The 16,087-nt window shown below is 46.0% G+C and overlaps 2 protein-coding genes across 4 annotated transcripts in view; one reads left to right on the top strand and one right to left on the bottom strand.

Moving 5' to 3' along the window:
* leg4 (Galectin-4) overlaps positions 1–8,588 on the top strand; it is a 33,701-nt gene extending 25,113 nt beyond the window's left edge. Inside the window, 2 exon segments of one of the 2 annotated variants that reach the window (NM_001146582.1) lie at positions 8,051–8,203; positions 8,466–8,588. In NM_001146582.1, the coding sequence (NP_001140054.1) occupies positions 8,051–8,093 (43 nt within the window). In that variant the 3' untranslated portion in view covers positions 8,094–8,203; positions 8,466–8,588. 2 annotated transcript variants of the gene reach the window in all.
* A 58-nt stretch (positions 8,589–8,646) lies between these two features.
* The window catches only part of LOC106591056 (tyrosine-protein kinase receptor UFO), a 99,592-nt gene continuing 92,151 nt past the window's right edge, over positions 8,647–16,087 (bottom strand). The window contains exons 19-20 of one of the 2 annotated variants that reach the window (XR_006771251.1): positions 9,289–13,425; positions 8,647–9,207 (exon numbers count right to left, since the gene is read on the bottom strand). Coding sequence is in view for 1 of the 2 variants with exons in the window: in XM_045724885.1 (XP_045580841.1) it covers positions 12,990–13,425 (436 nt within the window). In the remaining variant the exon portion in view is untranslated. Of the gene's footprint in view, positions 13,426–16,087 lie in introns of both variants that reach the window. The other variant, XM_045724885.1, reaches the window with a different exon arrangement.

The raw sequence follows: 16,087 nt of genomic DNA, 5'->3' as shown, positions 1-16,087 counted from the left end.
CCATGAAGGTCTGATTCACGCAGTCTCCTCTGAACAGTTGATCTTGAGATGTGTCTGTTACTTGAACTCTGTGAGGCATTTATTTGGGCTGCAATTTCTGAGGCTGGTAACTCTATGAACTTATCAAATCAAATTGTATTTGTCACATGCGCCAAATACAACAGGTGTAGACCTTACCCTGAAATGCTTACAACAATGCAGTTCAAGAAATAGAGTTAAGAAAATATTTACTAAATAAACTAAAGTTTAAAAAAAATCTAATCAATCACAAGGTAACACAAGAAATGTACATAACAATAACAAGGTTATATACAGGGTATTACGGTACAGAGTCAATGTGGAGGCTATATACAGGGTGTTACGGTACAGAGTCAATGTGGAGGCTATATACAGGGTGTTACGGTACAGAGTCAATGTGGAGGCTATATACAGGGGTGTACCGGTACAGAGTCAATGTGGAGGCTATATACAGGGTGTTACGGTACAGAGTCAATGTGGTGGCTATATAGAGGGTGTTACGGTACAGAGTCAATGTGGAGGCTATATACAGGGTGTTACGGTACAGAGTCAATGTGGAGGCTATATACAGGGTGTTACGGTACAGAGTCAATGTGGAGGCTATATACAGGGGGTACCGGTACAGAGTCAATGTGGAGGCTATATACAGGGTGTTACGGTACAGAGTCAATGTGGAGGCTATATACAGGGGCTACCGGTACAGAGTCAATGTGGAGGCTATATACAGGGGGTACCGGTACAGAGTCAATGTGGAGGCTATATACAGGGTGTTACGGTACAGAGTCAATGTGGAGGCTATATACAGGGGGTACCGGTACAGAGTCAATGTGGAGGCTATATACAGGGGGTACCGGTACAGAGTCAATGTGGAGGCTATATACAGGGGGTACCAGTATAGAGTCAATGTGGAGGCTATATACAGGGGGTACCGGTACAGAGTCAATGTGGAGGCTATATACAGGGGTTACCAGTACAGAGTCAATGTGGAGGCTATATACAGGGTGTTACGGTACAGAGTCAATGTGGAGGATATATACAGGGCGTACCGGTACAGAGTCAATGTGGAGGCTATATACAGGGGGGTACCGGTACAGAGTCAATGTGGAGGCTATATAGAGGGGGTACCGGTACAGAGTCAATGTGGAGGCTATATACAGGGGGTACCGGTACAGAGTCAATGTGGAGGCTATATACAGAGGGTACCGGTACAGAGTCAATGTGGAGGCTATATACAGGGGGTACCGGTACAGAGTCAATGTGGAGGCTATATACAGGGGGTACCGGTACAGAGTCAATGTGGAGGCTATATACAGGGGGTACCGGTACAGAGTCAATGTGGAGGCTATATACAGGGGGTACCGGTACAGAGTCAATGTGGAGGCTATATACAGGGTGTTATGGTATAGAGTCAATGTGGAGGCTATATACAGGGGGTACCGGTACAGAGTCAATGTGGAGGCTATATACAGGGTGTTACGGTACAGAGTCAATGTGGAGGCTATATACAGGGGTTACCAGTACAGAGTCAATGTGGAGGCTATATACAGGGTGTTACGGTACAGAGTCAATGTGGAGGCTATATACAGGGGGTACCGGTACAGAGTCAATGTGGAGGCTATATACAGGGGGTACCGGTACAGAGTCAATGTGGAGGCTATATACAGGGGGTACCGGTACAGAGTCAATGTGGAGGCTATATACAGGGGTACCGGTACAGAGTCAATGTGGAGGCTATATACAGGGTGTTATGGTATAGAGTCAATGTGGAGGCTATATACAGGGGGTACCGGTACAGAGTCAATGTGGAGACTATATACAGGGTGTTACGGTACAGAGTCAATGTGGAGGCTATATACAGGGGGTACCGGTACAGAGTCAATGTGGAGGCTATATACAGGGGGTACCGGTACAGAGTCAATGTGGAGGCTATATACAGGGGGACCGGTACAGAGTCAATGTGGAGGCTATATACAGGGGGTACCGGTACAGAGTCAATGTGGAGGCTATATACAGGGTGTTATGGTATAGAGTCAATGTGGAGGCTATATACAGGGGGTGCACGGTACAGAGTCAATGTGGAGACTATATACAGGGTGTTACGGTACAGAGTCAATGTGGAGGCTATATACAGGGTATTACGGTACAGAGTCAATGTGGAGGCTATATACAGGGGGTACCGGTACAGAGTCAATGTGGAGGCTATATACAGGGTGTTACGGTACAGAGTCAATGTGGAGGTTATATACAGGGGGTACCAGTACAGAGTCAATGTGGAGGCTATATACAGGGTGTTACGGTACAGAGTCAATGTGGAGGCTATATACAGGGGGTACCGGTACAGAGTCAATGTGGAGGCTATATACAGGGGGTACCGGTACAGAGTCAATGTGGAGACTATATACAGGGGGTACTGGTGCAGAGTCAATGTGGAGGCTATATACAGGGGGTACCTGTACAGAGTCAATGTGGAGGCTATATACAGGGGGTACCGGTACAGAGTCAATGTGGAGGCTATATACAGGGGGTACCATTACCGAGTCAATGTGGAGGCTATATACAGGGGGTACCGGTACAGAGTCAATGTGGAGGCTATATACAGGGGGTACCGGTACAGAGTCAATGTGGAGGCTATATACAGGGGGTACCGGTACAGAGTCAATGTTGAGGCTATATACAGGGGTGCACGGTACAGAGTCAATGTGGAGGCTATATACAGGGGGTACCGGTACAGAGTCAATGTGGAGGCTATATACAGGGGGTACCGGTACAGAGTCAATGTGGAGGCTATATACAGGGGGGTACCATTACGGAGTCAATGTGGAGGCTATATACAGGGGGTACCGGTACAGAGTCAATGTGGAGGCTATATACAGGGGGTACCGGTACAGAGTCAATGTGGAGGCTATATACAGGGGGTACCGGTACAGAGTCAATGTGGAGGCTATATACAGGGGGTACCGGTACAGAGTCAATGTGGAGGCTATATACAGGGGGTACCGGTACAGAGTCAATGTGGAGGCTATATACAGGGGGTACCATTACCGAGTCAATGTGGAGGCTATATACAGGGTGTTATGGTACAGAGTCAACGTGGAGGCTATATACAGGGTGTTACGGTACAGAGTCAATGTGGAGGCTATATACAGGGGGTACCGGTACAGAGTCAATGTGGAGGTTATATACAGGGTGTTACGGTACAGAGTCAATGTGGAGGCTATATACAGGGGTTACGGTACAGAGTCAATGTGGAGGCTATATACAGGGTGTTACGGTACAGAGTTAATGTGGAGGCTATATACAGGGGCTACCGGTACAGAGTCAATGTGGAGGCTATATACAGGGGGTACCGGTACAGAGTCAATGTGGAGGCTATATACAGGGTGTTACGGTACAGAGTCAATGTGGAGGCTATATACAGGGGGTACCGGTACAGAGTCAATGTGGAGGCTATATACAGGGGGTACCGGTACAGAGTCAATGTGGAGGCTATATACAGGGGGTACCAGTATAGAGTCAATGTGGAGGCTATATACAGGGGGTACCGGTACAGAGTCAATGTGGAGGCTATATACAGGGGTTACCAGTACAGAGTCAATGTGGAGGCTATATACAGGGTGTTACGGTACAGAGTCAATGTGGAGGATATATACAGGGCGTACCGGTACAGAGTCAATGTGGAGGCTATATACAGGGGGTACCGGTACAGAGTCAATGTGGAGGCTATATACAGGGGGTACCGGTACAGAGTCAATGTGGAGGCTATATACAGGGGGTACCAGTACAGAGTCAATGTGGAGGCTATATACAGGGGGTACCGGTACAGAGTCAATGTGGAGGCTATATACAGGGGTTACCAGTACAGAGTCAATGTGGAGGCTATATACAGGGTGTTACGGTACAGAGTCAATGTGGAGGCTATATACAGGGGGTACCGGTACAGAGTCAATGTGGAGGCTATATACAGGGGGTACCGGTACAGAGTCAATGTGGAGGCTATATACAGGGGGTACCAGTATAGAGTCAATGTGGAGGCTATATACAGGGGGTACCGGTACAGAGTCAATGTGGAGGCTATATACAGGGGTTACCAGTACAGAGTCAATGTGGAGGCTATATACAGGGTGTTACGGTACAGAGTCAATGTGGAGGATATATACAGGGCGTGCACGGTACAGAGTCAATGTGGAGGCTATATACAGGGGGGTACCGGTACAGAGTCAATGTGGAGGCTATATAGAGGGGGGTACCGGTACAGAGTCAATGTGGAGGCTATATACAGGGGGTACCGGTACAGAGTCAATGTGGAGGCTATATACAGAGGGTACCGGTACAGAGTCAATGTGGAGGCTATATACAGGGGGTACCGGTACAGAGTCAATGTGGAGGCTATATACAGGGGGTACCGGTACAGAGTCAATGTGGAGGCTATATACAGGGGGTACCGGTACAGAGTCAATGTGGAGGCTATATACAGGGGGTACCGGTACAGAGTCAATGTGGAGGCTATATACAGGGTGTTATGGTATAGAGTCAATGTGGAGGCTATATACAGGGGGTACCGGTACAGAGTCAATGTGGAGACTATATACAGGGTGTTACGGTACAGAGTCAATGTGGAGGCTATATACAGGGGTTACCAGTACAGAGTCAATGTGGAGGCTATATACAGGGTGTTACGGTACAGAGTCAATGTGGAGGCTATATACAGGGGGTACCGGTACAGAGTCAATGTGGAGGCTATATACAGGGGGTACCGGTACAGAGTCAATGTGGAGGCTATATACAGGGGGTACCGGTACAGAGTCAATGTGGAGGCTATATACAGGGGTACCGGTACAGAGTCAATGTGGAGGCTATATACAGGGTGTTATGGTATAGAGTCAATGTGGAGGCTATATACAGGGGGTACCGGTACAGAGTCAATGTGGAGACTATATACAGGGTGTTACGGTACAGAGTCAATGTGGAGGCTATATACAGGGGGTACCGGTACAGAGTCAATGTGGAGGCTATATACAGGGGGTACCGGTACAGAGTCAATGTGGAGGCTATATACAGGGGGACCGGTACAGAGTCAATGTGGAGGCTATATACAGGGGGTACCGGTACAGAGTCAATGTGGAGGCTATATACAGGGTGTTATGGTATAGAGTCAATGTGGAGGCTATATACAGGGGGTACCGGTACAGAGTCAATGTGGAGACTATATACAGGGTGTTACGGTACAGAGTCAATGTGGAGGCTATATACAGGGTATTACGGTACAGAGTCAATGTGGAGGCTATATACAGGGGGTACCGGTACAGAGTCAATGTGGAGGCTATATACAGGGTGTTACGGTACAGAGTCAATGTGGAGGTTATATACAGGGGGGTACCAGTACAGAGTCAATGTGGAGGCTATATACAGGGTGTTACGGTACAGAGTCAATGTGGAGGCTATATACAGGGGGTACCGGTACAGAGTCAATGTGGAGGCTATATACAGGGGGTACCGGTACAGAGTCAATGTGGAGACTATATACAGGGGGTACTGGTGCAGAGTCAATGTGGAGGCTATATACAGGGGGTACCTGTACAGAGTCAATGTGGAGGCTATATACAGGGGGTACCGGTACAGAGTCAATGTGGAGGCTATATACAGGGGGTACCATTACCGAGTCAATGTGGAGGCTATATACAGGGGGTACCGGTACAGAGTCAATGTGGAGGCTATATACAGGGGGTACCAGTACAGAGCCAATGTGGAGGCTATATACAGGGGGGTACCGGTACAGAGTCAATGTGGAGGCTATATACAGGGGGTACCGGTACAGAGTCAATGTGGAGGCTATATACAGGGGGTACCGGTACAGAGTCAATGTGGAGGCTATATACAGGGGGTACCGGTACAGAGTCAATGTGGAGGCTATATACAGGGGGTACCATTACCGAGTCAATGTGGAGGCTATATACAGGGGGTACCGGTACAGAGTCAATGTGGAGGCTATATACAGGGGGTACCGGTACAGAGTCAATGTGGAGGCTATATACAGGGGGTACCGGTACAGAGTCAATGTGGAGGCTATATACAGGGGGTACCGTTACAGAGTCAATGTGGAGGCTATATACAGGGGGTACCGGTACAGAGTCAATGTGGAGGCTATATACAGGGGGTACCATTACCGAGTCAATGTGGAGGCTATATACAGGGGGTACCGGTACAGAGTCAATGTGGAGGCTATATACAGGGGGTACCGGTACAGAGTCAATGTGGAGGCTATATACAGGGGGTACCGGTACAGAGTCAATGTGGAGGCTATATACAGGGGGTACCGTTACCGAGTCAATGTGGAGGCTATATACAGGGGGTACCGTTACAGAGTCAATGTGGAGGCTATATACAGGGGGTACCGGTACAGAGTCAATGTGGAGGCTATATACAGGGGGTACCGGTACAGAGTCAATGTGGAGGCTATATACAGGGGGTACCATTACCGAGTCAATGTGCGGGGGTACAGGTTAGTTGAGGGGTCATTTGTACATGTAGGTAGGGGTAATGTGACTATGCATAGATAAAAAAACAGCGAGTAGCAGCAGTGTAAAAACAAAAGGGGTTCAATGTAAATAGTCCAGATGACCATTTGATTAATTGTTCAGCAGTTTTATGGGGCGTAGAAGCTGTTAACATTTTACATTTAAGTCATTTAGCAGACGCTCTTATCCAGAGCATCTTACAGTAGTGAATGCACACATTTCATTTCATGAATTATTTTTTCATTTCTTTCTTATTTTTTTGTATTATTTTGTATTTATTTATTTTTTTGTAAAAGTTTTGTACTGGCCCCCTGTGGGAATCGAACCCACAACCCTGGCGTTGCACACACCATGTTGGCGTTGCAAACACCATGCTCTACCAACTGAGCCACAGGGAAGGCTTTTGGTTCTAGACTTGGCGCTCCTGTACCGCTTGCCGTGCGGTAGCAGAGAGAACAGTCTATGACTTGGGTGACTGGAGTCTTTGACAATTTTTCGGGCCTTCCTCTGACACCTCCTGGTATAGAGGTCCTGGATGCCAGGAAGTGATGTACTGGGCCATACGCACTACCCTTTTTAGTGATTTACGGTCAGATGCGGAGCAGTTACCATACCAGGCGGTGATGCAACCGGTCAGGATGCTCTCGATCCTCTGCAGTAGAGGTCATTCTGGGTCTTCTTTTCTTGTGGCGGTCCTCATGAGAGACAGTTTCATCATAGCGCTTGATGGTTTTTGCGACTGGACTTGAAGTAATGATGGACTGAAAAAGTAATGATGGACTGTCGTTTCTCTTTGCTTATTTGAGCTGTTCTTGACATAATATGGACTTGGTATTTTATCAAATAAGGCTATGTTCTGTATACCCCCCCACCTTGTAACAACACAACTGATTGGCTCAAATGCATTACGAAGGAAAGGAATTCCACAAATGAACTTTTAACAAGGCACACCTGTTAATTGAAATGCATTCCAGGTGACTACCTCATGAAGCTGGTTGAGAGAATGCCAAGAGTGTGCAAAGCTGTCATCAAAACAAAGGGTTGCTACTTTGAAGAATCTCAAATATATTTAGATTTGTTTGACAATTTTTCAGTTACTACATGATTCCAGTTGTGTTATTTCATAGTTTTGATGTCTTCACTATTATTCTGGGCGGCAGCGTAGCCTAGTGGTTAGAGCATTGGGCTAGTAACCGAAATGGTTGCTAGATCAAATCCCCGAGCTGACAAAGTAAAAATCTGTCGTTCTGCCCCTGAACAAGGCAGTTAACCCATTGTTCCTAGGCTGTCATTGAAAATAAGAATTTGTTCTTAACTGACTTGCCTAGTTAAATAAAGGTAAAATAAATACAATTCTACAATATAGTAAAAAATCAAATAAAAACCCTGGAATGAGTAGATGTATCCAAACTTTAAGTTCTATGTCAGATAAGTGTCATCTCACTCATTCCTCATCAAGTCTGTTCTATGTGCTCTGTTTTTATCCTTATTAACCTCTGTCTCTCTCTCTCTCTTAGATGTCTATCCGTTGTGGGAACCAGCAGTTCAAGGTGTTTGTGAATGGGCAGCACATGTGTGACTTCATCCACCGCTTCCAGAATTTCAGTGAGATAGACACCCTGGATGTGGAGGGAAACGTACAGATCTCATACGTACACTTCTGAGCTAATACACACACACACAAACAATACTACACACACACACACACACAATACTACACACACTCATACACACACACACACAAACAATACTACACACACACACACACACACACACACACACACACACACACACAATACTACACACACTCATACACACACACACACACAAACAATACTACACACACACACACACACACACACACACACACACACACACACACACAATACTACACACACTCATACACACACTCATACACACACACACACACACACACACACACACACCATGATTCAACATTGTACTTCTGTAACCAGACCGTTATTAGATGTTAATTAGATCCTAAGATAGAGAATCAAAGTAATCAAACTATGTGAATAAAATAAATATCAAAGCTGTCTTTTACTCCTCATTTCCTGTACTGCAACAGATAGACACGATCCACACAACGGTGTAAGGAATGCACTGTACACATTTATTTCTTACAAAATAAGTATCAAAATCTGTTTTTAAAAAACCATAGATGTGACAATAATATGCGACTGTCATCGTAACACATTCTTCATCTCCCCGTCAATTACATGGAAACCAATGAGCATCATTTATAAACCAATCAGATCACAGAATACTGTCTCTACTGACTGTATGATATGTTAAGACTGTAAGTCAGGATAGGGGAAGTTCCATATCAGTACATTGGGGGAATATCGCTATATATTGCTATATACTGTACTTACAAAAGTCCACTTTTCTTTTCTCTTAATATTTTCCAATTACAATTTTGGTTAGTTGTAAAAAAAAAAATGAAAAAAATATATACAAATTCACATTGTGAAAAATAAGTTTAACTCATTCATAACATTGTTGTGGGGCAAAAGCATAATTGAGCCTAATGTATCTGGGTTATGGTGTACTGAACAGCATATTGGAATAAAGAATATATGGAGAGGAAATGCATCATTAATTCATGATTCACGTGAGTTCATTCTAATACACTACTGTACCAGCTGTCTACCTGTGCACTACCGTACCAGCTGTCTACCTGTACACTACTGTACCAGCTGTCTACCTGTACACTACCGTACCAGCTGTCTACCTGTACACTACCGTACCAGCTGTCTACCTGTATACTACTGTACCAGCTGTCTACCTGTACACTACCGTACCAGCTGTCTACCTGTACACTACCGTACCAGCTGTCTACCTGTACACTACCGTACCAGCTGTCTACCTGTACACTACCGTACCAGCTGTCTACCTGTACACTACCGTACCAGCTGTCTACCTGTATACTACCGTACCAGCTGTCTACCTGTATACTACTGTACCAGCTGTCTACCTGTACACTACCGTACCAGCTGTCTACCTGTACACTACCGTACCAGCTGTCTACCTGTACACTACCGTACCAGCTGTCTACCTGTATACTACCGTACCAGCTGTCTACCTGTATACTACCGTACCAGCTGTCTACCTGTACACTACCGTACCAGCTGTCTACCTGTATACTACCGTACCAGCTGTCTACCTGTATACTACTGTACCAGCTGTCTACCTGTACACTACCGTACCAGCTGTCTACCTGTATACTACCGTACCAGCTGTCTACCTGTATAGTACCGTACCAGCTGTCTACCTGTACACTACCGTACCAGCTGTCTACCTGTATAGTACCGTACCAGCTGTCTACCTGTACACTACTGTACCAGCTGTCTACCTGTATAGTACCGTACCAGCTGTCTACCTGTACATTGAGTTAGAATGTAAAGTACCAAAGAAAGAGTAGGATCATGTACAACACATCTTTACTGGCTCTGAACAACATGTAGATAAATGCTAGAAAGATTCATCCTTCTATGATAAGTCCGTCTGACGTGGTGCTTTGTGGTCCATGCAGACTGTTGCAATGAGAAGGTTGATTCGAACACAATTTGAAACTGTCACAGACCTCCAGGTTTCATCACAGGCTCAACAGGCCTTCTGCAAAGGGGCTCTATTCAATCTGCGAAGCTGAAGAAGCGTTACAGATACCGTGATAGAAACGTAAAGGTAATGTCCAATCGAGCCAACACATGCATCGTTTACAGTGAGTTAAGTCTTCGCTAAAGCGGGAACATTGCCTTTACATTTATTTATTTGTATATATATATTTTGTATTTATTTAACCTTTATTTAAACTAGGCAAGTCAGTTAAGAACAAATTCTTTAAATCACACTGTAAAGCTGAACTTCCACAATGCGGATTGAATAGAGCCCCAAGAACACATTAAATGTCATTCAAACAACAGCAAAAATGATAATAAGCCTAAAAATACAAGAACACGTTAATATTATATTATTAATATTAGTGCAAAGGTCTTATACATAAAACAACAAAAAAGAATACACACGTTTAAACAATATTATATAATAGCAACACTGTGCTTTGAGCCACACGTACGTTTGAGTGTGGTGTGTCCCTCACGTAGCCATAGTAACTATCAGGTAGTCATAGTAACCATCAGGTAGTCATAGTAACTATCAGGTAGTCATAGTAACCCTCAGGTAGCCATAGTAACTATCACGTAGCCATAGTAACTATCAGGTAGCCATAGAAACTATCAGGTAGTCATAGTAACCCTCAGCTAGCCATAGTAACTATCAGGTAGTCATAGTAACTATCAGGTAGCCATAGTAACTATCAGGTAGCCATAGTAACTATCAGGTAGTCATAGTAACTATCAGGTAGCCATAGTAACTATCAGGTAGTCATAGTAACTATCAGCTAGCCATAGTAACCCTCAGGTAGCCATAGTAACTATCAGGTAGTCATAGTAACTATCAGGTAGCCATAGTAACTATCAGGTAGTCATAGTAACTATCAGGTAGCCATAGTAACTATCAGGTAGCCATAGTAACTATCAGCTAGCCATAGTTATCCTCCGGTAGCTTTGGGTTAAACCAACATCTACTCTGATTTCAAAGTACTCTTGTCTGAATGTGCCAGAGGCACAGAATAACTGATGAATTTACAAACGCTCAACACCCGTTGAATATGGCTGGTGTCGGGCAACAAAAAAAAAAAACACGTCATTAAATTGTTGCCAGCAGCACAGTTTCAGTCACCGACGCTCTAGATAACATGAAAACAGCCTAACCAGCTCTGCTAGGGGGAGTAACATGGTCAGAGTGAAGTGTTGTCTCATTATGTGTCTGGAAGTAGCTAGCTAACGTTAGCCAAGTTAGCTTGGGTGTTTGACTGCTGTTGTTAGGGTCAGAACGCTCAGATCGCACAGAGCGTCCAGTGGACGCTCTGAACGCTCCGAAAGTAAAACGCTCTGAATTGACAAACTCCCAGAGCACACTCAAGCACTCCAGACTGAATTTACGAACACACACACACACACACACACACACACACACACACACACACACACACACACACACACACACACACACACACACACACACACACACACACACACACACACACACACACACACACACACACACACACATAATGTTGCCCCCTATATCTTATTGGTCCATTCATTGTAATAGCCTCTATCCCACCTACAGGGCCATTCATTATGTATACTGGTACTGGGTAGATCACTATATGGCAGGGTCTTAGCTGGTACTGTGTAGATCACTATATGGCAAGGTCTTAGCTGGTACTGTGTAGATCACTATATGGCAGGGTCTTAGCTGGTACTGTGTAGATCACTATATGGCAGGGTCTTAGCTGGTACTGTGTAGATCACTATATGGCAGGGTCTTAGCTGGTACTGTGTAGATCACTATATGGCAGGGTCTTAGCTGGTACTGTGTAGATCACTATATGGCAGGGTCTTAGCTGGTACTGTGTAGATCACTATATGGCAGGGTCTTAGCTGGTACTGTGTAGATCACTATATGGCAGGGTCTTAGCTGGTACTGTGTAGATCACTATATGGCAGGGTCTTAGCTGGTACTGTGTAGATCACTATATGGCAGGGTTTTAGCTGGTACTGTGTAGATCACTATATGGCAGGGTCTTAGCTGGCACTGATGATTGTCCTGCATGCAGTTTGTGTGGTCTGATGGGAACTGGTCTTTACTGTCTGGTCTGTCTGAGGGGAACTGGTTTTTACTGTCTGGTCTGTCTGATGGGAACTGGTCTTTACTGTCTGGTCTGTCTGAGGGGAACTGGTTTTTACTGTCTGGTCTGTCTGAGGGGAACTGGTTTTTACTGTCTGGTCTGTCTGAGGGGAACTGGTTTTTACTGTCTGGTCTGTCTGAGGGGAACTGGTCTTTACTGTCTGAGGGGAACTGGTCTTTACTGTCTGGTCTGTCTGAGGGGAACTGGTCTTTACTGTCTGGTCTGTCTGAGGGGAACTGGTCTTTACTGTCTGATGGGAACTGGTTTTTACTGTCTGGTCTGTCTGAGGGGAACTGGTTTTTACTGTCTGGTCTGTCTGAGGGGTTTCAGGGCCAATAGCCTGTAGACTCATTATGATATGAAGTGTGCTTAATTAAGAAGGAGAAGATGTGAGGATGTAGCTATATACATTTTGACAATCCCACTATTTCAATCACAACGTGGAATGCCTAAAGAAGTGTGTATGGGTGTGTATAGGAATGTGTAGGAGTATGTTTGTGCAAAAAAAAAAAAAAAAAGGCTTGCTAAATGATTTGATTGGGGGATTAAATGGTATTGTCCAGTCTGTCTGTCAAGACTGTGACAGTGAATACCAACACGATGGATTGTATAGTTCTGATGGTATTGACCAGTCTGTATTGACTCTGTGACAGTGGTGAGCGTAGAGCCCTTCATCACTACCAGGGAACCCTCCTGGGCCCTCCCCTGTCCTCCTGTACCTCTGCCGTGCTTGTCGGGGTGGAGCAGCCGGAGGGTTGTAGGGTCGTCCCCAGGGGCAGCGTGGCGGAGGAGGAGGACACTAGGTTGATACTCTCCAGGGAGTCAGAGAGCAGGCGGTTGGTGTCGTGTTGGGGACAGAGGACATAACGGCTAGGGTGGGTGTGGTGCACCTCCACCGTGGCCACAGAGTCCAAGCCCTTCAGGACCCCGGCCGGGTCGCGTCCCCCAACGGCCCCCAGCTCCATCGACTCCTCCATGTTGACGTAAAGGATCTCATCTGGGTCCTGGGAATCCGGCAGGTTCTCGAGAGCCTTCTGAAGCTCCCCGCGTAGAGTCTCAAACAGAGGACGGTCCTTAGGACTCAAGAACCAGCAGGAGAACATCAGGGAATAACTGAAGGAGAGGAGGAAAGAGGAGAGAAGGAGAGGAGAGAAAAGAGGCGGAGGAGAGATGAGAGAGGAGGAGAATAGAGGAGAGGAGATAAGAGGAGAGAAGGATAGGAGAGAGGAAGAGAAGCGAGAGGAGAGAAGGAAAGGAGAGAAGGAGAGGAGAGAGGAAGAGAAGCGAGAGGAGAGAAGGAAAGGAGAGAAGGAGAGGAGAGAAGGAGAGGAGAGAAGGAGGTTAGAGAGTAGATAGGAGAGGTTTGGTTACTTCAGCTGAAAGCACATAACTCAATTTGTAATACTTGATTTAGCTGGAGTTTCGCAATTGGGACATTATTCAGTTTGAAAAAAAGGTGGTTCCCAACCCTGGTCCTTCAGTACCCCCAACAATAACCCTGGTCCTTCAGGGGGTACTGAAAGACCAGGGTTATTGTTGGGGGTACTGAAGGACCAGGGTTATTGTTGGGGTACTGAAGGACCAGGGTTATTGTTGGGGTACTGAAGGACCAGGGTTATTGTTGGGGTACTGAAGGACCAGGGTTATTGTTGGGGGTACTGAAGGACCAGGGTTATTGTTGGGGTACTGAAGGACCAGGGTTATTGTTGGGGTACTGAAGAACCAGGGTTATTGTTGGGGTACTGAAGAACCAGGGTTATTGTTGGGGGTACTGAAGGACCAGGGTTATTGTTGGGGGTACTGAAGAACCAGGGTTATTGTTGGGGGTACTGAAGGACCAGGGTTATTGTTGGGGGTACTGAAGGACCAGGGTTATTGTTGGGGTACTGAAGGACCAGGGTTATTGTTGGGGTACTGAAGGACCAGGGTTATTGTTGGGGTACTGAAGGACCAGGGTTATTGTTGGGGGTACTGAAGGACCAGGGTTATTGTTGGGGGTACTGAAGAACCAGGGTTATTGTTGGGGGTACTGAAGGACCAGGGTTACTGTGGGGGTACTGAAGAACCAGGGTTATTGTTGGGGGTACTGAAGGACCAGGGTTACTGTTGGGGGTACTGAAGGACCAGGGTTATTGTTGGGGTACTGAAGGACCAGGGTTATTGTTGGGGGTACTGAAGAACCAGGGTTGTTGTTGGGGTACTGAAGGACCAGGGTTATTGTTGGGGTACTGAAAGACCAGGGTTATTGTTGGGGGTACTGAAGGACCAGGGTTACTGTGGGGGTACTGAAGAACCAGGGTTATTGTTGGGGGTACTGAAGGACCAGGGTTATTGTTGGGGTACTGAAGAACCAGGGTTATTGTTGGGGTACTGAAGAACCAGGGTTATTGTTGGGGGTACTGAAGGACCAGGGTTATTGTTGGGGGTACTGAAGGACCAGGGTTACTGTGGGGGTACTGAAGAACCAGGGTTATTGTTGGGGGTACTGAAGGACCAGGGTTATTGTTGGGGTACTGAAGGACCAGGGTTATTGTTGGGGGTACTGAAGGACCAGGGTTATTGTTGGGGGTACTGAAGGACCAGGGTTACTGTTGGGGGTACTGAAGAACCAGGGTTATTGTTGGGGGTACTGAAGAACCAGGGTTATTGTTGGGGTACTGAAGAACCAGGGTTATTGTTGGGGTACTGAAGGACCAGGGTTATTGTTGGGGTACTGAAGGACCAGGGTTATTGTTGGGGGTACTGAAGAACCAGGGTTGTTGTTGGGGTACTGAAGGACCAGGGTTATTGTTGGGGTACTGAAGGACCAGGGTTATTGTTGGGGGTACTGAAGGACCAGGGTTACTGTTGGGGTACTGAAGGACCAGGGTTACTGTTGGGGTACTGAAGGACCAGGGTTATTGTTGGGGGTACTGAAGGACCAGGGTTACTGTTGGGGTACTGAAGGACCAGGGTTATTGTTGGGGGTACTGAAGGACCAGGGTTATTGTTGGGGTACTGAAGGACCAGGGTTATTGTTGGGGGTACTGAAGGACCAGGGTTATTGTTGGGGTACTGAAGGACCAGGGTTATTGTTGGGGTACTGAAGGACCAGGGTTATTGTTGGGGGTACTGAAGAACCAGGGTTATTGTTGGGGTACTGAAGGACCAGGGTTATTGTTGGGGGTACTGAAGAACCAGGGTTATTGTTGGGGGTACTGAAGGACCAGGGTTATTGTTGGGGGTACTGAAGGACCAGGGTTATTGTTGGGGGTACTGAAGGACCAGGGTTATTGTTGGGGGTACTGAAGGACCAGGGTTACTGTTGGGGGTACTGAAGGACCAGGGTTATTGTTGGGGTACTGCAGGGCCAGGGTTTGGAAACACTGATCTAGAACCTAAAAGGGTTCCTCGGCTGTCGCCATAGGAGAACCCTATTTGGTTCCAGGTAGAACCCTTTTGTAACCCTTTTTTCTAAGAGTATACCAGGCAAACTACATGGAATCAGTATGTTATACACTGTATATTGACCCAGGTCTGTTTTTATTTACTGTAGATTGACCCAGGTCTGTTTTTATTTAGTGTATATTGACCCAGGTCTGTTTCCATATAGTGTATATTGACCCAGGTCTGTTTTTATTTACTGTATATTGACCCAGGACTGTTTTTATTTACTGTATATTGACCCAGGACTGTTTTTATTTACTGTATATTGACCCAGGTCTGTTTTTATTTACTGTATATTGACCCAGGTCTGTTTTTATTTACTGTAGATTGACCCAGGTCTGTTTTTATT

Source organism: Salmo salar, chromosome ssa09, assembly GCF_905237065.1.
Source record: "Salmo salar chromosome ssa09, Ssal_v3.1, whole genome shotgun sequence".
Classification (NCBI taxonomy): Eukaryota; Metazoa; Chordata; class Actinopteri; order Salmoniformes; family Salmonidae; genus Salmo; species Salmo salar.
The sequence above is the reverse complement of the archived record's forward strand: the minus strand, read 5'-3'. Positions and strand labels throughout refer to the sequence as shown.